General features: G+C 37.1%; 1 protein-coding gene and 1 long non-coding RNA gene across 4 annotated transcripts in view; one reads left to right on the top strand and one right to left on the bottom strand.

The window, feature by feature from the left end:
• The window catches only part of UBE2E1 (ubiquitin conjugating enzyme E2 E1), a 53,486-nt gene extending 32,539 nt beyond the window's left edge, over positions 1 to 20,947 (bottom strand). The window contains exons 1-3 of one of the 3 annotated variants that reach the window (XM_007421690.3): positions 20,793 to 20,947; positions 19,318 to 19,496; positions 18,035 to 18,085 (exon numbers count right to left, since the gene is read on the bottom strand). In XM_007421690.3, the coding sequence (XP_007421752.1) occupies positions 18,035 to 18,085; positions 19,318 to 19,469 (203 nt within the window). In that variant the 5' untranslated portion in view covers positions 19,470 to 19,496; positions 20,793 to 20,947. Of the gene's footprint in view, positions 1 to 18,034; positions 18,086 to 19,317; positions 19,497 to 20,685; positions 20,707 to 20,792 lie in introns of those variants that run through there. The other 2 variants (XM_007421691.3, XM_088150799.1) reach the window with 2 other exon arrangements.
• Positions 754 to 8,427, top strand: LOC148214600 (uncharacterized). The gene is made up of 3 exons (XR_015797795.1): positions 754 to 1,106; positions 6,364 to 6,541; positions 8,211 to 8,427. It is a non-coding gene; the product is annotated as an uncharacterized LOC148214600 (long non-coding RNA).
• Positions 20,948 to 21,194: the final 247 nt, after the last annotated feature.

Below are 21,194 nucleotides of genomic sequence, written 5' to 3'. Positions count from 1 at the left end.
CCCAGCAACAGCCCCAAAACATCACTGCTCTAGAGGAGATCTGCATGGAGGAATGGGCCAAAATACCAGCAACAGTGTGTGAAAACCTTGTGAAGACTTACAGAAAACGTTTGACCTCTGTCATTGCCAACAAAGGATATATAACAAAGTATCGAGATGAACTTTTGATATTGACCAAATACTTATTTTCCACCATGATTTGCAAATAAATTCTTTAAAAATCAGACAATGTGATTTTCTGGATTTCCCCCCCCCCCCATTTTGTCTCTCATAGTTGAGGTATACCTATGATGAAAATTACAGGCCTCTCTCATCTTTTTAAGTGGGAGAACTTGCACAATTGGTGGCTGACTAAATACTTTTTTGCCCCACTGTATATACCTAGTACATGGAATTTGACATCGGGAAAATGTAAATGGATTCTCCAAGCCCTTACTATGGCCAAAAGACTGATACTGCAGCATTGGAAAGATAAATGTATGGTCCCATTTATTCAATGGATTAAAGACCTGATTGTGCTTGCCCCTTATGAGTAGATTGTCCATAGATGTAGCCTTTGTATCGACAAGTATAATGAAATATGGGAGTTATTTATACAAAATACACTAGATTAAAAGAATGATAGCCATATAAATCTATTAGAAAAATATATGTACTTGAATAATATTTGTATTAGATAAGCATATATAGAATTGTAATTGTTATAATGACATATTAACACTTTTTTCTCTTTGTTTTATTTTTTTCACTTTTTTGTTAAAGCACTTTTATTTTTTTTCTCTTCCTTTTGTAATCAAAGATTTAGAATTTTTTTTTAAAAAAAAACCTCTACATAGGAGTGCACCTCCCCAGTCAAAGTTGATGCACAATCTGGGGGTCCTCTTGGACTTTCGGCTCCTGCTCGAAAAGCAGGTGGCAGCTGTGACCATGGAGGCTTTTTGCACAGGTTTGTCTTGTATACAAATTGCGCCCATTCCGGATCGAAAGGCCTTGCTCATGGTGAATCATGCCTTAGTCACCTTCCATTTGGATTACTGCAACATGGACTACATGGGATTGCTCTTGAACAACACTTGGAAGCTGCAGCTGGTTCAGAATGCAACTGGGTGAGCAGTTTTTGGTGTTTTTCATTATGCCCATATAACACCACTGCTCCACAAGCTGCACTGGCTTCCAGTAGACTCCCAGGTCCAATTCAAGGTGCTCATCATCACCCATAAAGCCATCCATGGCTTAGGGCCAGGCTACTTGCAGGACTGCCTTTTTCCAATTCTTTCTGCCCACCCCATCAGATCTAGTAGAGAAGGCATGCTCCAGGTCCCTTCTATTAAACAATATCATCTTGTTGGACACTGGAGTCGTGCCTTCTCAGTGGCAGCGCCTGCCCTGTGGAACAGCATCTCCCCAACCCAGTTAGCCTTTTGTAAGGCTTTGAAGACTATGGTTGTGTTTGGGGGGTTTGTTTGTTTTTAATCTTGTAAGCTCCACAGAGTCACTTGTGTGAGATGGACAACTATATAAGTAATACAAACAAACAAAGTAATCCAAGGAACTGTTCCTACTTGCTTTCAATGTATTTTCATCCTGTTTGGTAAATTGTTCACGCTGTAATAAGCTGCTAACAATAAAAACACGATGATTCTAATGTTTACAAAGAAAAAAACCCCCGTATTTTAAAAAATAAATAAAAATGCTGTGAGCAGCAGGACGTAAAGATTTATATTTTTCTTTAATTCTCTAATCCACCAATACCTTGTCTCTTAAGAATGCCAATTCTTTAATTATCAAAACCAAAAGGTCTTAATTTACTCAATTCCAGCTTTATCATTGTTTCTTTGACAGAGCAGCACATACCATTCTTTAAGGAAGCATTAACCACTTCCAAGGGTCAACTACCAAGCCCATCCAAGTTAATCCATACAGGCTGCTTATAAACAATTGAGGGGGGTAGGTTAGTGCAAACACATTTAGCAAGAAATAACACAAGATGGTATACTTATTTACAGTCTACATATCAAATCACATATGTGCAGTATGCTGTTGGGAAAGTAAATATTTAGGATGTATTTAGCGATATTCCTTTTCCTACATGACCAAAGGGGAATACTGAAACAGAAAAAAAGGCTTGTCCAAGGAAGTTCAACTTAACTGGAGTGGACAAACAGGTGCCACATAACCGAATATGAGACAGAGAAAAAAAATGCATGGAGCTGAAAGTACACACAAGATCATAAACCCAACTCTTTTGAGTCACTGAAGAAATAATTTCTCCAACCTCTGCCACAGTTAAAAACTTATCCCATCTAGTTGGGAACTGAAAATTGTTCATTTTTCATGATAGGCCTATAGTTACTTCTGAATCACTTCACTAAAAGGTGGGGTGGCAGCTAATAGGCAGCAGAGCTAGCTAACAGAAGTAAATAGAGATGCATTTTTTTCCATGTCAGTACCATGGCAAACTTGCTGCTTACTATAAGTACTGGCAGTGCTCTAATCATAAATAGAGCAGCTGAACCAAGCCAATCTGAAAATAACACAACACATCATAGCCATCATAGCCAAATCATGGACAAAGCATCTGGGTTAAGTGATGGCAGAAAGAAAGGATAGAATAATGATAATTTCAATGTGAAGTTTTGTAGATACTCAGTAATCAGATCCTATGTACCTTAGGCATGTAGCATAGGAATACACACACAACCTGGCCTAGTAGTTAAAAAACAACAACTATGTACTGTGAAGATTCATCTTGGCAACTGTAAAAGAACTCCCTTTGCTACCCAAATGTTGATAGTTGGCTATTCTCCCCTTACACTCAAAACTAAAAAAAATCTAAGCAAGAATGACAAAAAGAAGCATTAATTTTGTCATAGTGAATTTTCCCATCAGGGAAAGTTTTTTAACTTGCCAAACATAGTTACTGAATGACTCAGCTGGCAACACTCACTTTTATTTAAAGCAGGGGGTGGGGAGGGGGAAAGAAAAAAGCAGGGAAAGAGGCATGGTACAAAATAAAGGCTGATTGCTTTACATAAAAAGCCAAATCCCAAATTGCATATTTGCTCTGCTGCAAATGTGTAGCTTCCATATAAGCTGGTTCCACCCAAAACTGATTTCAGTGACACAGGAAACTTTATGCATGCACAGTTGGCCCCATTGCTGAAGTAAGAGTGAAAATGTGGCATGCTTGCACATTAGAATTCTGTCATATGCCCTTGAACCATACTGCTAAAATTTCAAAAAGAAGGAATCCCAGGGAAGTATGGAGAGGCAGCGCTGCACTGCAAAAACAGCAGTTTGTTAGGATCTGCCAGGACAAAGACCTCAGATCTGTTATGACCTTCTGTAAAGACAAGGCAAAAACTTCCTGCCTCCTGTTAGAAACTACTTTCCCACATAGCGCCTTATACAACACAGTTCAAATAATATGGCACTATTGTTCCGCATCCTTTGCTACGTCCAGGACCAGGCTATAACAAATTCCTACTGACTCCCTCCATCCCCACTTCATGTCTTATGAAATCAGGCTGAAACTTAGTCCTAGGATCAGAGTGGTTCACGCATCAAGCCAAGACCTCCCACCCAAATGGTCAATTCAGGAGGCAGAAAGCAGTCCCACACATGCTCTGAATTCTGGCCCAAAGAATTTCAAGAAGAGGTTCTCTTTGCTTAATCTTCATTTTCGGCTTTTGTTAAGCAGACAGAGGGAACAGCATCTCTAGAGAAGCTGAACAAGATACTGTATTATACAGACAGGAATGGAGGTAGTGAACAGTTTTCTGGACTACTCAAGACTGGGTATGCTAAAGAGAAGCAAATGTTTAGCTTAGCCCTGAATTTTCCAGAGAGTGTGACTTTGAGATCACACATTTCCTGATTCATTCTTACTGTAAAAACATGAGAAGCCACACTGCCTTTTTATTGACTTTACTAACATGATTACCAAAAATAAAAATAAAAACCATGAACCAGCACAGCATGCTTAGCATTTCTGGCAATTTGAAATAAAATAAATCTCATCAGTAAGGAAATGAAGTGAATCTGAGCATATCACCATTTATTACACACACTCAATGGAACTCAGTTTCATTACATTCCTCCAAAAGCAAGAATTGTTAAAATGCTAGTGTCCATAAAAGAAGCCTTAACAAAGTCATGACCAAAGATTTCAAACTCCTTGATATTATAAGCACTTTCTTGGAAACTTCAAAATTAGTTTATCATGCTTATTTAATAGAATGGCACATTTGTCATCCTAAAAGAAAATCAAATTGAACATGATTTTAAATGCTTAATTCCACGGCCCAGGGATCAAGTTCACCATAAAGACTGAGAAAGCAAACAAACTCCAATTCCTTTGGTATCCTATCACCAAACAAAACGACAATAGTCTGCAAACCCAGGTTTACAGAAAACCAACACAACTGACTAAATCTTAAAAATTTCCACAGCAACCGCCCCACAGCACACAAGATCAGCTGCATAGTAACTCTCATCCATAGAGCAAGAACATACCACAGCTCACCAACATGCAGAAAAGTGCTACCTCCAAAATATATTCAAGAACTACAGTAACCCCCTTCATTAAAAAAATGTACACACACACGAAACAATAATAGAAATACACTTCCAGAACCACTACAATAATACTCTCGCACATAAAAAAGACATGAGAGCATACCAGCAGATGATTCCAACTACTAGGCATCACAGTGACCCACAAACCTACAAAACAATATAAAGAATTATGTGCAAACCAAAAGACTGCATACCTCCCAAGACAGAACTAACCTTGTTTACAAAATTAACAGGATTGCATACGTAGGACAAATAAGGTGCCAGTTGCATCAAAGAATTAAAAAACACACAACTGTAAAAGAAGAATCAGGATTTCAAATACTTACTAGCCACCCATGCCCTCAATACAAATCACACATTTGACTGGGAGTACAGGAAATAATAAATCATACAAACAGCCTCACTCTCAAATAAATGGGCCATCAATGGATCAATGGAGGTGGATATGATTTACCACCCAGTCAGGTGCCTGATTCAGCCATACACAGTAAGCAGACAAGGCAGACCAATTAAAACAGAGAAAACACCATTCCCAGTGACCAATTAATTGACACCTCCCAGGAAACTTCAAATTATCAACTAATCCTCCCTAAGTTCAAACCTTACACAAACTATAGAAAGTGCAAGGCAACTCCCACTTCTGAACTGTTGCACTGAAGATTTGCTGGCAGGTAGACTGAATTGTCTGCAAAGTAACCCTGATCGATAAGCCTCAAGAACCTATTAAGTATGCAGTAAGATACGTTCTTCAAATGGTGCAAAAAAAGAGCAAAAAAGTACAGAGCTGCCAGCCCAGGTATTAAAGTCCTGCTTGAATTCCACTGATAAAATTTATTATAAAATGATTATCACCCTAGAATTTCTGAAGGCTTTAATACATCATATTTAGTTTCCTGTTTAGTCACACTGGATGAATAGAACCACAAACAGTTTACCATATCTAATTGGTAACATACCTGTAAATAATCAAGCCAAATGATTTCACAGACATGAGCAGTCCTCATTTGAAGAACCCAGATCAGATTAACTTTGTCAGCATCAACAACTGGTAAAGTGGAATAAGTTAAGGTACAATTGGTAATTTCCCCCAGTTTAGAAACCACTGGACATATACCAATGGTTTCTAAGCTAGGGGAAGTAAAACTATTTAATAAACTGAGCAGTGGCATAATCATAAAGTTTAAGTGATGTTGCCCAAAGGGTAGCATAAATCAATCCATGCAGGTTAAGTGATTAAAAAGAGGAACAGCTCTGACAAGCAGAAGGCTCCTTTCCTCCGTACTGCATCCAGCGTCAGTGATAAATTTCCAAAGGGGAAAAAGATATGCACGTCTACAGATAGAAATAATTAACAGATTTTGTATAATGCTCTGTTCTTGAAAGTTCCTACAGCCATTCTAAGAAAGGAAAGAAAGTGATTGGGGACAGAGAGCAGCTTGGGAAAAAATTGTGCTAGAGGGACCATTACACCTATCTAAATAACTAAGTAGGTCAGGGTAGAAAGTGGGATGGATCGGTTATTGGTATATCTGAATATAAGACAGCATCACAGAACCTTCAAATAATGGGCAAGTACAACAAGGTTCCAAGTTTTATTTTCATAGCATTTTTAAAATTTTAAGTGCATTAAGCAACAGGCTGTTGCTGTTTCCAATAGTCAGATGGCATTCTAATGATTAGATTTTATTTCTATCAATTGGGAAATTCTTGTCTTTACTATGAGTGAAATATGAATCACTTCTCAGATTATCTGGCACCAATATAATCCAGCAAATTTCTTTTCAGCCATGAAGCTCATTGGATAGTTTCATCAGGAAGTTTTCATTTCAGTTTAAGAAGAATAGACTCCATATCCTTGGATTCCTGAAATAATGGCTGAAGATAAATGTGAACATTTCTATACAAAGTTGGACATAATTAAAATATTCCTGGGTTGTATTTAGGAACTTCCACAGTCTTCCAGGTACAACATTAATTTTAAGGCAAGGTCTATCAGCTTTTTCACAAGGATTGGAGGCCTTAAGATACAGTTTTTACTCTTGGAATGCCTTCATTGTATGTATTAACTGCCATTTCAAACTATATCTATCTATCTATCTATCTATCTATCTATCTATCTATCTATCTATCTATCTATCTATCTATCTATGAATGATGGAATGGAATTATGAAGGCCAAGCTCAGGGAGACATTTTCTTAGTTCCTTGGGCTAGGCCATGATGTCAGGCTAGCCCAAGGAACTCCAAGAGACAATGCTAATTCAGTTCAGCTATGTTTATTAGCTACAACCTCTAGCAAGAATCTTCCCAGACTAAAACCCCAGTTCCCAAAGTCCTCCAGCCACAGCAGTGTGAATTCCTCAGGGAGGTGCCAGTCTCATCCTCTTGATCCTCCCATGTGGTTCTGGCGAGCTAAGAAAATGTTTGTCTCCCTGAGCTTGGCCTTCATAATTCCATTCCATCACAATCTGCATGCTTACAATCATGGGGGAGTCAAATACACTGCATTTATCTGGCATTAACAGTCAATCTATTTTAGCATTATTTATATTGGTCGATAATCATTCAGAGCATGTAACTGTTGAAAAATACAATAAAAGAGTTGTAACGTTTATTTTTATAGGACTTATTTAGACGTGTACAATATATTCATTCAGAGGTTAAATGGAAAAGCTGTAATGTCTCTCTGGAGATAAACTGTAAGAATATGAGAAAGAACAATTTGCAAACAAGCCATTTTCAGTTCACACAGACACACAGAGCTAAAGATCTTGTAACAAGGCATTTTTTTAAAAAAACTCCTGCTGTGATTTCAGCTAAATGAAAGTAAAAATTATGGGAGTATGCCAAATCAGGAGAAACTACCTTCAACTGCAAAAGTGCAAGTGGAAACAATGATGGGAGAAACCATCCTGAATACAGCAGAGATAAAACCTCAGATGAAACAGACTGGATCATAGAGTAGGAAAGGAGAAGTAATCTGAATGCCTTTGTTAGATTGGCAAGGACTCTGGCTCAGTTGTATTTATCAACTGGAAGAGCAAAATATTTTCTCCAATCCTAAATTATATTACTGAAATGAAGTTAGTTCCAAGTAACCAGAGATTTTTATGTGGAAGGACTGTGAGCAATATTCAGTTCTAATTTTTAAAACAACTTCCAGGGCTCAGAGTTCTTTAATCCTAGGTACATATGTTTTACACTAGACTTTGATTGCTGAATATCAAGGTTCTAGGAAGGAGAAGAAAGATCACTCTATAATTTCCAAACTGCCAAGACCACGCCTAATGAGCAACTGTATATTCTCCTTCCCGCTTCCCCAGACAAGCACACACTATGGTCAACTACAAATTTATCATCAACATTCAACAAGTGTCCAAGGGTGCTAAAAATTGCCCCAAACAGAAGATAAGTCTTTATCCCTCTTCCTTAAGAACTAAAAAAATAAATTGAACAATACTCCACTCTGAACAGTAATAGTAACATGCTTGGTAAGAAAAACTAATTTTCATTCACAATTTCAGTCATTAGAAATCATACATACTCTACTGTAAATAAATTTGTTAAGTCTCTCCTCTTGCCAGGCAATAAAAATGTGTTCAGTGGCTTTCTTTCTGTTATTTTTATTTTCAGGCAGATGGGAACACTTCAAAGCAAGGCAGTGGACAACAGTTAGTTACCATCTCTATTTTCCAAAATTGCCTGGATCCACAAGAGGCCCAGAGCTCTCCAGAAAATAAAGATAACAAGTAGATGAAGATCAGCATTTTGCACTGAAACATTTTTGACCATACCCCTGCCACAAATTTAATTTAAAATTAATTTAAAATAAAAGATTGATAATGAATGAAATATACATATATTAGCAGAATATTTCACAAATAACTTATTGCTCATCCTTGAAAAAGACAGTGTAGGTATCACAATAATAATAATAACTTTAAATAAATAAAAGGTACCTACAAGTGCAAGAAAACAGTATTATGATAAAGTTGAAAGTTTTTTTTTCCTGAAAGCTATAGTAACTCAACTAAAAGAACCCTGAAGTCCTGAAATCTAGCAAAACCCTTTCAGAGGGCAGTTGCCCAACTTAATTTTTCACACGACAGAGATGATGAAACTGAGTCTTATCTGTGACAAACAGATGTTATTTTTAGGGTACCCTGTTCCGAGGATGTTAGAGTGGGTGGCAGAACTAGTCAGCCTTGGCTGATCTCAAAAAACCAATCACAGTTGGACCTAATTAGTACTTGAATGGGGGAAATTCCAGGGATCTAGGTAGGGAAGCCAAAACGTTCCAAGTAGAAACAATGGCAAGCCATTTCTATATTGCTGCCAAAAAAACTACATGGGTGTATCCATTTAGAAACCAGAACTCTTTACCATTTGGGGATAAGAGCAGGAAGTTATGCCTACAGACAGAATAGTCAGAACTAACTGCATAGTTAGCCATGAGAAAATGGCACAAGTTGGGGTCCTGCCTCCTAATACATAATATATATAGGCCAAACCAAAACAAGTAACCAACGTTAACTTCAATAAGATCAGCATGAGTTTATTTTAATTTCATAACACTATAGTGTCCTTCCAGCATCATATCTGATGGGCTAGCTTAATAATAGCACAATGGCAAAACTTTAAAATTTGCTATCATATACTGGCCTAATTCAAAGAGATGGTGAAAAACAACTCTTATAAAGTAGTATACTCTATGTCATTTATTAGCTTCTAATTTCTAAATCTCTTTTCTTCACCACTATGAATTACTGGGAATGAGCCATGCAAGACAACTGACAAAGCAACTGGTCTTTCAATGAACTGGATTATTTTATCAGCTGTAATATATGGAGGAGGGGGGATGAAAGGAACTGTCATAGAAGCTAATATAATAGGACTATGGAGGCAGGAAATGATTAAAAAAAATGCCAATCTCTGCATTAGCGAGTGGCACAAAGTTCTGTTTGGTCCAGCCACTAGACTCTTGGGTCTAGTCCATCATCCCCTGCCCTGACTACATTCTCATTTTTCTTTCCTTTACAGCAGTATCACACATGTGTAGCTATGAATAGCATCAAAAGTATGAACTGCTCAAGCATCTGGGTTAAAAATATACTATTCCCTCAGAAGCAGAATTTAAGGATGTAAATACATGCATCTTTACATAGCACCAATTCACAGGCAGGCAATTTAACAATAGTAAAACGAGAAAACAATTAAAACCTTCTCTCAAAGCAGAACCAGTAACCACAAACTGAAAGTGCAAAGGAGAGACATAAATATCTAAAGAGAAGTGAGTATGCATACAGTGTTTCATAAGAGGGATTTTCAGATCTAAAATAAAACTGTTTACTTCTCTAGATCAATGTTATTTTAGATGATCTCAAAATGATGGGTTTGAACATTTATGACCCGGGGAAAAAAAAGGATTGGATCAGTGAAAAGGTGAGGTAAAGCCAGGGTCTGGAAGAAACTGAGCAGGTTTCAGGCAAATAATTGTCATATACAAAGCCACTTGGCAAGAAACAGAAGACTGGATACAAATACAATCCATTCCATAGATTTTTTACCCAAAACACAGCTTAGGTCACACAGGTAAGTAAGACCGTTTTCTAGACAGTCTAGGAAGTTTCTATTTTAAAGTTGATTAAGAATAAAAGATTCCAACTTCACTGTGAAAGTAAAAAACTACTGCCATGTCTGAAGCTTACCACTTACCAAGAATAAGTATTTTCTGGGTCTGTGTTTTGAATATTATAACCAGTAAAAGTTATGATCTGAATAGTATGAAAAAAGGAGGACTAAATTATGGATGTTCTAAATATTTACTGTATATGTGGAACAAATTAAAATGTCTGTTTTACACCTGGGTTATAGAGAAAATAAGCAACGCAGTCCTCATATACTCTGTTAATTAGATGGATCACAAATGACTGGTTGTATACATTTAAAGATTACATATATGGCTACATCAATTTTAGTGTCCTTTCAAGTTGATCTACTTCTAACCACAGTTACAATTAAAACAAATTGCCCTTTCCTCCCATATTGAAAAGCATTACTTTCGGATCACTTGGAATACAATATATTTTGTGTATGATAGTTCTCTCATCAGGAAATAGAATTTAAGCCATGTTTAGATGTGTAGATGAGCATCATGTGCAGGTCTCTAAAAACAATCTGCCCACTTATCTTCAAAACAACCAGATTTCAAAATATCCCAAAATATTTAATAATACTATCTGTGTGTTTATCAGCCTGGACCTCAAATACATATTTTATTCCAGCAAGAATTTAGGCTAGCATCCATATGGGAGAATTTTTATTTCTAGAATATCTGTGTAGGATGCCTTTTCACTTTTATTGTAGCAGTATCTTTCCTATCATTAACATGGGAATTACACAGAAAAAGAAATAAAAAGTAATTTTGGCCTTAGAAAGATTACTTTATTTTCTTGCAATCAAGAATCCCCCATTTTCTGTGTGACTCTATAAACAGCACTATTTTTCACCTTTTTACATTCCACCTTTTTAAAAAGCAAAGCAAAATTATACGTACATGTTTTTTATTCTTCTGTAATAGAAATGGGAACTTAAGTAAGATACCATTCACACGTCGCCTAATCCAGAGTTAGATCTTGGTACAGTTTTTAATTATTTCACAAAACCTTTGTTCATAACTAATATAAATAAATAAGCAGCTACCCCCTCACCAACTGGTAATACTTCTGCCTTCCTTTCCTGATCATCCCAGTGCATTTATAATCAGAAAGTGGTGATTTAGAAGAGCTACATCTCTGAACTTCAAGACCAAGAAGTGTATGTGGCTTGAATGTGGCACTGTATGTGGCTTGAATAAACTGCAGGGCTTTCTCCCCTAGCTTCAGAAACGCAGCTGTGACTGCCTAATTCTATGACTTCCTAATCTGGAGATGAACAGTACTGAATTACTCTTTCCAAGAGAAAGAAAGAGGTCATGGGAGTGGCAGTAGTTTGAACAGCAGATGGGGAAATCATGAAAAGCACAGCACTAAAAATTATTCCTACTTTCTGTCAAAATCCAAACTTTCTGCTTTTATACAATACTGGCATGAAGAACACCAGCTTACTGAAACTAAAATGACACCATCTAGTCAAGATCAACTCCTGGTGACTATGCAGGGGTTTTTCTTTTTCTTTTTGCCAACAGAACAGGTTGGTTTGCCAATGCCTTTTTCCAGGATGTTTTCTTTACTTTCCAGTCTGGCCTACAACCCTGGCATTTCCTGCTGGTCTCCCATCCAAATAGTATCTACGCCTGACACTGCTTAACCTTAGTTGCTGGACAGCCATTGCCCCCTGTTGAGACAAAAATAATAAAGTTTATGCTACTTCTGTAAAATACCTTAGACATGATCTATAGTGATAAAATAGCTTATCAACAGTTCCCAGGTATCTTTTCAAACTTTTAGATAAACTAGCAAAGTTAGATATGCAAAAATGCTATTTAGATATGGCTACACTGGCATAAAGCTACATGCGTAATGGTTTCTCTGTACTGAATAGTCTGTACGTATGTTATCAGCTCTGAAATGTACATAATATGGAAATATTTTTGAAAAATCAGGTCACCAAGATAGCGTAATCATAATATTAAGCAATATTTGTACAGCTCAAATCCTACTTCTTCATCAAAACATTTGGATTAGATCAAACCAAATTACTAGGTTTTTTAGCCCTGCGTACTATTTATTCTGGAGCGTCTCTCTAACAAAACTTTTTGAGCCCTGTTTCCAATATTTTTTTTTAAATGGAAAAGATTTCAGGTATATAACCTGAGACTATTAGTATGAAAAGCATCTGAGCTTCTGAGCTACAGCTCCTGCTTAGCAAGATATCTCAAACTTCCAGCTCTCTGGTTGTAGAAAAAAGTAGGATATTGTGTTACTCATATTGCTAAATATCAAATGCAAAGTAGTAAGGTTTGAAAAAAGATAAATATTTAATATTACTTTCATGTAATAGTCAAGTCTATAGACCACAATTATCTGAAGCTATTATTCAAATATTTTAAAACAATATTTGAGTTAGAAAACAAGGCAGGCATCATGTAGCTAGTTGCATCCACTGGCTAAATTTTCTACAAACTGTCAGAACTAACATTTAACTTTGTCTGTCTACAAATATTTCTGTCCCAAAAATGGTTGGAAAACCAGGGAAGACAAAAATATGTTTATCAGATGCAACCCTCATGATTGTTTGGGTTTTGTTTTAATTTGAAATTAATCATTCAGAACCACAATAAAACAAGTATAACAAGGCACAGGTTCATTAACTGTTATTCATATGCATCCCTCCAATGTATTTTCAAGCACAACCTATGCTGAAACTGTGGTTTTCGTTGCAGTAAATATCACCTGAAGGGTGAAGTATATATACAAATTGAAAATTACCATGTGTACAGTATAGTACTAAATGGTTTCTAAGATGAACAATTCACAATTATCAGGGATTACATAATAGACTGTTTCCTCTTTAGGAAAGGAGGAAGAAGCCACCAGGGAATATCATAATCTTACATGCACCCAAAAATCCCTAAAAGGTTCATTCCTGAGCTTATCAAACCTTTCATTTAATTGGACACAGCAGATTGCTTCTTCCTTTAGGAAAATAGAATCCACTAAAGAATATATACAGTATGATATAACATAAGCTTACATGCACCAATAAATCTAAAAAGATTCCTCCCATCTTTGTATCTGAAGATACAAGCAACAATATGAAACTTCTAAGATCTGAAATAACTAAACACTTGTACCACCTGGACATAACACTTATAATCTGAACACAGTGGATTAGTATGCTATTGTGAAGATTTTAAATTGAACTGTGCTTTGAAATGTTCAATACTAATGGTGCAATATAGAAAATAATTTTAGGTGCATGTATTCAGAGACTGTATCTAAAAACTGTTTCTCTAATTGTATAAGCCAAGTTAGTGTTTGTAATAATTGATTTGACTGATAAATTAGTAAAACCAAGGTAGTTTAGGTTTCCATCTCCATATGAATCTTGAATGTACATTAATCTGTGTTTGTTCTAGCAGTTACGTAAATATTCTCAATTAATGTACATCAATAAAATGCTGTTTGTATCACATCACCACTGACAAAACCGCAAAAAGCTTGTAAACACAAAATGAACTTGACAATCACAAATGTCTTTTTTGAGCTAACAAACAAAGGAATGAAAAACCAAAACTCTCATCCTGGCTTCAGAGCTACAGAATATTCCTGCATTTTGCAGAGTTAGAAAGCAACTCACTAGCTGCTGATAGAAATGTATTCATATATGATTTCCAAAAAACAAAGACATTCTATTTCAAAATCTCAATTCTCAAAACATGGATTTGCACACACTTCCACTTCCAGAGGACTATGTGTCTATAAGTATTTAAAAAATCAGGGCCTTGGGGACTGGATTAATTGCAATGTAAAGTAGAGTTCAATACTGATTTTCTGCAGTGTTCATCGAAGGAGTTTATTCAGAGGTGTCTGCGGGGAGGGGGGGTCAAATGATGAAAACAGGATCACATCAACAGAACATAAACTCCACCTCCTTTGTATGTGCATCACGACATCACACACGTATAAGAAAAGGGTGAAGCTTGTAACATAACACACTTTAGTTATTTTGATGAAAGTGCTGAATATTGCAGACACCTCTGAAGTTATTCTTCATTTCCATCTCCATAATTTACAAACCACAAGATTCTATGCATTCCTTTGCATTCATTCCTGACAGAACATTAAATTTTAAGAAAATATGTATTTATTATTTTTAAATTAAACAATTTATAGGATGTTTTTTCTTATAAAAACAATATGAAAATACATATCACTAAGATTTATAACAAAATTCCTTGAAACTGAAAAATCTCATTAAAGGGAATATATTCCCAGGTAATAGATTATAAGATTATATAGAGTGTTAGCATTATTTATATACTTTGACCCTTGTTTTATTGCTAACATTTCTTGATGAACTCCAAACAATGTTGATACTATTAATAAAAACCTGGAAAACAGCTGGAAAATATTCATGTTTTTATTCAAACAGACAATACATTAATATATCAGTCTTCTTGATTGGGCCGTATAGCCATTTGCATTGAGTTTTTATTAAAATTTATGAAATCCAGAATTTTAGATAGATCATAAGTAGGCTTTAAGAAAAAAACTCTTCACCTGCTTTGTTCATTACTTTTCTGGAACAAATTTATTTACACAACTCTCAAATTCTATGTTACATAGTGAACATTTAAGCACACATTTATTGGAATTCCACATATATTTCTTTATAGCTAGATGTAAGCCTTTGCATATGAAAGCTCTAGAAATCATTTTAAAGCCCATAAATTGACAAGGGAAATGTAGACTGATCATCCTTCCATGTGCAAGGCAAACATAACTCAATATTAACTAGAAAGTTTATATTTAAATAAACACAAATACCCATTTTTTTAAAAAAAAATTACTGCTTCTGCCAATACTGGAACTCTAAATACTATACACGAAGTTTCTTTATGAGAACCCATTTCTTCCCTCCCACTGCTTTTTGAGGGTTCATGAAAGCCTAGTGGATGGCTGGGTTTGCTATTCAAGCATCAAGTTTTTTCATACATACTTGTTCTTCAATCTGTTGCACTGAAATAGTTAGGTACACAAGTCAGTATAGTCTGGATAGTTTCTAGTCTTTCGTACATGATCTCATAGAGCACCAGGTCAATAAAGAAAAGTGCTTGGTCAACATCTGGAGCATTTCAAACCAAGATTCAAACACAGACTATAAAATGAGGTGAAACTTGATCACTTGAAAAGTACTGCCATGTGAAAGCAAAGAGATGCCATCAAGATCATTATCAGGTGTAGAGCAAAGGGGAAGGTCTAAGGGCAAGGAAGATGGCCACATGTTATGAAGGAGGAGATGCAAGAGCAAGTTGGTATGAAAATCAATCCAGAAATAGCTATACTATTTTACCACAAAACTTTAATTTTAGTCACAATTCTCTAAACATCACCTTTAGACAAAAAATCTTCAAATCAAGGACTGAGATACTATTCAAAGCAGTTTATAGTCAATGGTCATTTTTATAAGAATTACTTAAACCTTTTGCAAGCATCCCCCCAGTCTGCATAGCGATCACTACATTAACTTGCACTATACATACTCAGATCAAATTGGCAAATACTCTTAGTTTTTTCAAGCACAATTAGACAAAACATAAGCAGACTTTCATTGACAGTGCTCAACCTTGGCTTGAAGGCAAACAGATCAAATGGAAAAGGAAAGTTAGAACCACATGGGTCTGTTGGCAGAGTTCTTAAAGAAGAAAAAAGTATGCAAAAAATAAAGTAGTTGCCCCTATCACCATTAACATTAAGGACACCAAGACTTCTCTGCTTACCAACTGAGACTGGGTGAAACAGTTTTTACCCTAAAAAGGTATTTACAAACTTGCCACCTTTTGTGCTTTCTTATCAGTGCTAGCCCTAAGCCTTCAGAACCCCTGGACAAGGGCACTTGAATACCATTAACTACCTTGAAGCCTAGGATTTATAAAATTTAAATTGTATTTATTGATTATATCAACTTATACAGCTGCCCATCTAACAATTACAACTCTACTCCTCATATATGTAACTAGCAATTGAAGCTTCTCCAACTCATAATGAAAGCAACTTGAGATTTGATAGCTGGTGGGGAATGCAGAGATAGTAGAAACAGCCTTGTTACATAAGTTATCTACTATAATTTTAACAGTGTGGGGCTACACAGAAGGCAGCAGTATTCAGGCTACTTTCACAAGTAGTACTTAAATCAGTTATTGCATTTCTTGTGTCAATCATTTTAACATGACATCTGTGCTGGCTAGAACATTTATTTTGGTGAAAGATCACTCTATATATTTACACAAAAAGGACTTTAATATGTTTAGTTCAGAAAAGAAAACACATTCTATATTACACTGCAACTTTATCAGAACTCAACAATTCAACAACTTTATCAGAAACAGCATCACTCCTAGATGTATTGCCTTTCTCATTCCTTTGCCCAATTATGAGAACAAATCACAACTAATCTACTTCTTTAATGTTAACAATTAGCGCACAGAGAGAAAAAATCTAAAATAATCTACATTTTTATTCACTTATATAATCAGAAATGCAATACTCTTATGATCACTAGATTGCTTGTAGCATAACCCTATCTCTGACCCTCAAAGGTCTTAAGCAAAATAAGTATATTTGCATGGGTCTTGAAATGTATGATGCCCAGAAATAAGAATCCACATTTACTATCATTATATTTTGCCAACATAGAGACCCAAAAGACACTAGATTCTTACATGAGCTGTTTAAACAGAGTTAACTGTTGAAAGTGTCCTATGATGATCTGAGTACAGACTTTGATCCAGAAAGTGGGAGCAGGAAAGAGAAAGAAAATGCTTCAACGCTGGGTACCGAGCATAATGTTTACAATCACTATGAATTAAAATTGTGTGTAGTTTCTGTAACATGATAGCCCTCATTGGTCAGAGAAATATTTTCTGTTCAACTGCCAGAGTGAAATGGTCACTAGCCCTCCTATTTAATTAACAGAGGCAAAACATTTTACTACTTTGTATCTAAATACAAAGAGCTAGAAAAACTAAGTGATAAACTAAGAAGCAGCTTAGCAGACACTTTCAAAACATGTTTAAATCTTTTAAAACACCACTCAGAGCTGGTTTATAATAGGCAACAACATCCCCAGGATATGCTATTACCACATTACATATGCTCTCAAGGTACATACACTGACCACCTTAAAATTACACTTCTGCAACACATCTTACTATTCTGCACAGAGATAAAATAAGTATTTCCTGTTTATTCCCAAATCTAAATAATAAACAAAATGACAATATTAAAAATACTTATGAAAGTAGGAGACAGAGAGTATAAAAAGAAAATGTAACTTGTACAATCAAACTCTCATGCAATCATTTTTCAGTAAAACAAAAGCAAGAAAATCCACATCTGAAACTCACATCCTGAGTTTCAAAGTCCACAAAGAATCACTCTGTACCAGTCCAACTCTTCACAAAAGGTTTTCTATGTCATCATTCAGAACCAAAAATGATGTTTTAAAAAAAGAAAAACTACATATAGCAATGCGTATAAGCACTGAGACTCCACAAGTTCTTTTAATGACAGATAACATGTGATGTGATGTGATGTCTTTGTACTCTGTCTTTCCCTGCTATCCTGCACCCAGCACTAGTTGCATGAAAGAGGGAAATACAGTACAATGTCATCAGATGATACATGTTACTTAAACATTAGCAACAGGACATTGAAGAAAATATAGGATGGCATTGTAATTCCCACATTTGCAATGCATAATTCAGGTTAAAAAGTAGATGTATCAATACATACCTGCAGTTGGGAGGTGGATCTAAGGTGATGTCAGCCAATTCCTTTTGAATCCTATGACAATAAATTAAGAGAGAAGGTACATAATTTCATAACTTTAGTTTGATCTGCTGTATTACTTTCCTTAAATTAGCTATAAAACCCATTAACAAGGTTGAAAGAAAATTGCATAGATCTAAAAACAGGAGCCAAGTCAACATTTCCTAATCTGATAATAGCTATTTAACAAAGACTTCTGTTGTGCCCACTTGACAGTTAGGGAACAGATCAAGAGACATAGCTACCCTGAAAAACTAACAAATAGCATCTGTTCAGCACATTTATCATTTTAATGCCATCATAGGAATAAAGGAAAAATAGAATACACAGATATTTTCTCATTAACCACAATAAAGCAAATTCAAGTATCAGTTAATATTAGTAACAATATTTTCAATTTTTTATCACTTAAGTTAAATGGAAGACAGGTACGAAATATTTGCTTCTTCCTCCCCAGACAAGACACAGATCTACCCTTTCCTATATAAATTCCTAATGAAAATCTGCTTCTTCTATTTTCATTGTTTCTGTGTAGTAATTCTGCAATAATAACAATAGGAACAAAATACAGAGAACTGGAACTATCAGACAACCTGGTGAAAATATTGCTTCAAATTCCAATCACAGAGCAAACATATAGGAAGGAGCCTAAGCATGAAGTTGGTACAATGCAAATATTTGCAGTCTTAATTGACACTGACAATTCTTATTGAAGCAGGGGATATATTGCATGAAAGTCTTAAAATATGTATTGAATTCAAATTGGTTTGAAAAGTAGAATTTGTTAATTGAAATGCACATAATAAAAAGCAGAATTCTCCCCCTTTCATAAAAGACAAATATTTTGTCATCTAATCAGATTACCTCAAAGCAGCAACCAAACATAAAACAAACTTTACATTACTTATGCACACAGGCTATTGTTATAATCTACATCTTCAGATAGGTGAAGAAATTAAATGTCTTCCTCAAGGCCATGCAGTGTATCAGAAGCAAGGGAGGAATTTAGTCTTGGTTTCAAGTCACATGCTTTTAACTTTTCTCACTGTCAATAATATAGTAATATAGACAAATGCTGAGAAGAAAGTCAGGAAAACAATGCATCTTGAAATGAGTGGCAATTCTGATTTGGAAAAAAACTTATCATTTTGCACAAAGAGGAGTGAAACAAGGATATTGCAAAGGGTAAAATCACAGTTAAAAAGACAGCAAATACAGGTCATAAATTCACTTAAAGACAAACTCACCTTTTTGCACTGGTGGAAAGGAGCTTGGAATTTTTACTCATACTGACTTTACTTTCCTTCTTCTTAGGTGTGTTTGTCTCTTTCTCGGTCTGTTGGTTGGAGGATGAAGATGAGGAAGAGCTGGTGCTAGCCCTTGAATCGTCATCCGACATAGCTACCCCCCACTATGTACCCCAAACCTGGAGAAGAAACACCACAAGGAACAGGGAGGGAAACTGAGAGTTACTAATCACTGAATGTTTGTGTGTGTGCGCTCAAGTCTCAAGATTCTAACTCTTGGGAAACATTTTCTTCTCCCTTTGCAGGGAAATACAGAGACTAGATTGAGGGAGGAAAAAGAAGTAAATCTCCTCCCCCGCCCCTTCTGCTTCAGTAACATTTAGTGCCAGTTCCATCTCTGGAAATGGGGGGAAAGAAGGAGAAAGAGGGTGACACAGGTCACAATAATTAATGAAGGAAGGGGAAACAGGATTACAGAGACTAAGTAATTTCCTGAAAAGTCTCCTCCTGCAATTTTTTACTTGAGTGAGACTTATCAAGACCCCTCTCCCAAACATCTACTTCCAAGACACAGGCACATGGAGAAGAGAGAATGCCAACAGTAAATCACTGCCTATTAAGCAGAAGAAAATATTGGTGGGAAAACAGGGGAATCCTTATTTACAAGATTAGGGAGAAAGGAGAGATTCCTATTTGGAAAGGGGCTGTACTAAGGCTGATCAAAAGTCAAGGCAGTGGGGTGATATTTTAAGAGATTAGAGTGGAAACTTAGAACCCCAGGATGAGGAGTGGGAATATAATACTTTTCAGGAGGAGCATACTCCGTGACTACTAATTTAGGGTGGGGGAGGGTTGATCAGAAAAGAGACGAGCTAGAGCTTGGGGGGGGGGATTTATAGCTTTCGGCCACCATTTGTGTGTTAAGGGCAATAGGGATTTCTTAAAGGCGTGTGTGGGGGCATTTGGGTATGCCTCCAATTCGAAAACAGCTTCTCCAATGGGACTCCCTGCCCCCACGTCTTCTCGCTGCCTACTGAGAGCCCCTCCTTTCCTGCTGCCCACTTCTGAATCCTGAGACCCCCTCCTTTCACTCCAGCCCTCTCCCCCTCCAAATTTCTCCCCGTCCAGCCCATCTCTCGCCTTCATTCACAAGCAGGACGGGGGGGAGGGAAAGCTGCACATCGAGGCGCCCCTCCTGCCACTGCCGGCCTCCTGCGGCTCAGACGAAGGGACAGCTGGGCTGGGGGCGATATCTGACAGCCCCAGAAAGGATCACCCCAAATCTTTTCCCTCCCCCTCCCCGTCTCCTTTGCCAACCCACGTCGCTCTCCCATTTCTCGCTTTCCCCGGGCAACCACAAAGCCCCACCGGGTCGCTTTCCCCCGTTTTCCCCTCAGCGCTCGCCCGGGCCAAGCCGTGACGCAGGAAAGGGGAGCTGTGCCTTGTCGTGGCGCTGGGGTGCCCCTTCCCCATACCTCTCCCTTTGTGTCTGGCTGCTCCTCCTCGGTGCGGCTGGGCCTGGCCACTCGTGTGTCTCTCGCAGGGAGAGAAGCGGAAGTGCTGCAACAGCAACTATTAAACAGGCAATGGCTTCCCTGCCTGCCTCAGCCCCCCCTCCCCCCCCGCCAAGCAGGGAGGGCATCCAGCCAGCCGGTGCCACATACATTACTACACACACACACACACCACGTACTACTTTCCAATGGGAGGGGGTCGTTACCTAAAAAGGCACCTACTGCCCCATCCAAAGAGTGCTTCCCCTGAGGCATGGCTTCAGGTCTCCCCTATTCGCAAACTGCACCCTGAAGATTTTTAGATGAGCAACGAGGAAAAGAGGGTGGGCACCCCCCCCACCCGCCCCATGCTCGTGAGGCGAA

Source organism: Python bivittatus, unplaced genomic scaffold, assembly GCF_059951505.1.
Source record: "Python bivittatus isolate LINGU-HERP-01145 unplaced genomic scaffold, Pbiv_v1 ctg000610_np1212, whole genome shotgun sequence".
Lineage (NCBI taxonomy): Eukaryota > Metazoa > Chordata > Lepidosauria > Squamata > Pythonidae > Python > Python bivittatus.
The sequence above is the reverse complement of the archived record's forward strand: the minus strand, read 5'-3'. Positions and strand labels throughout refer to the sequence as shown.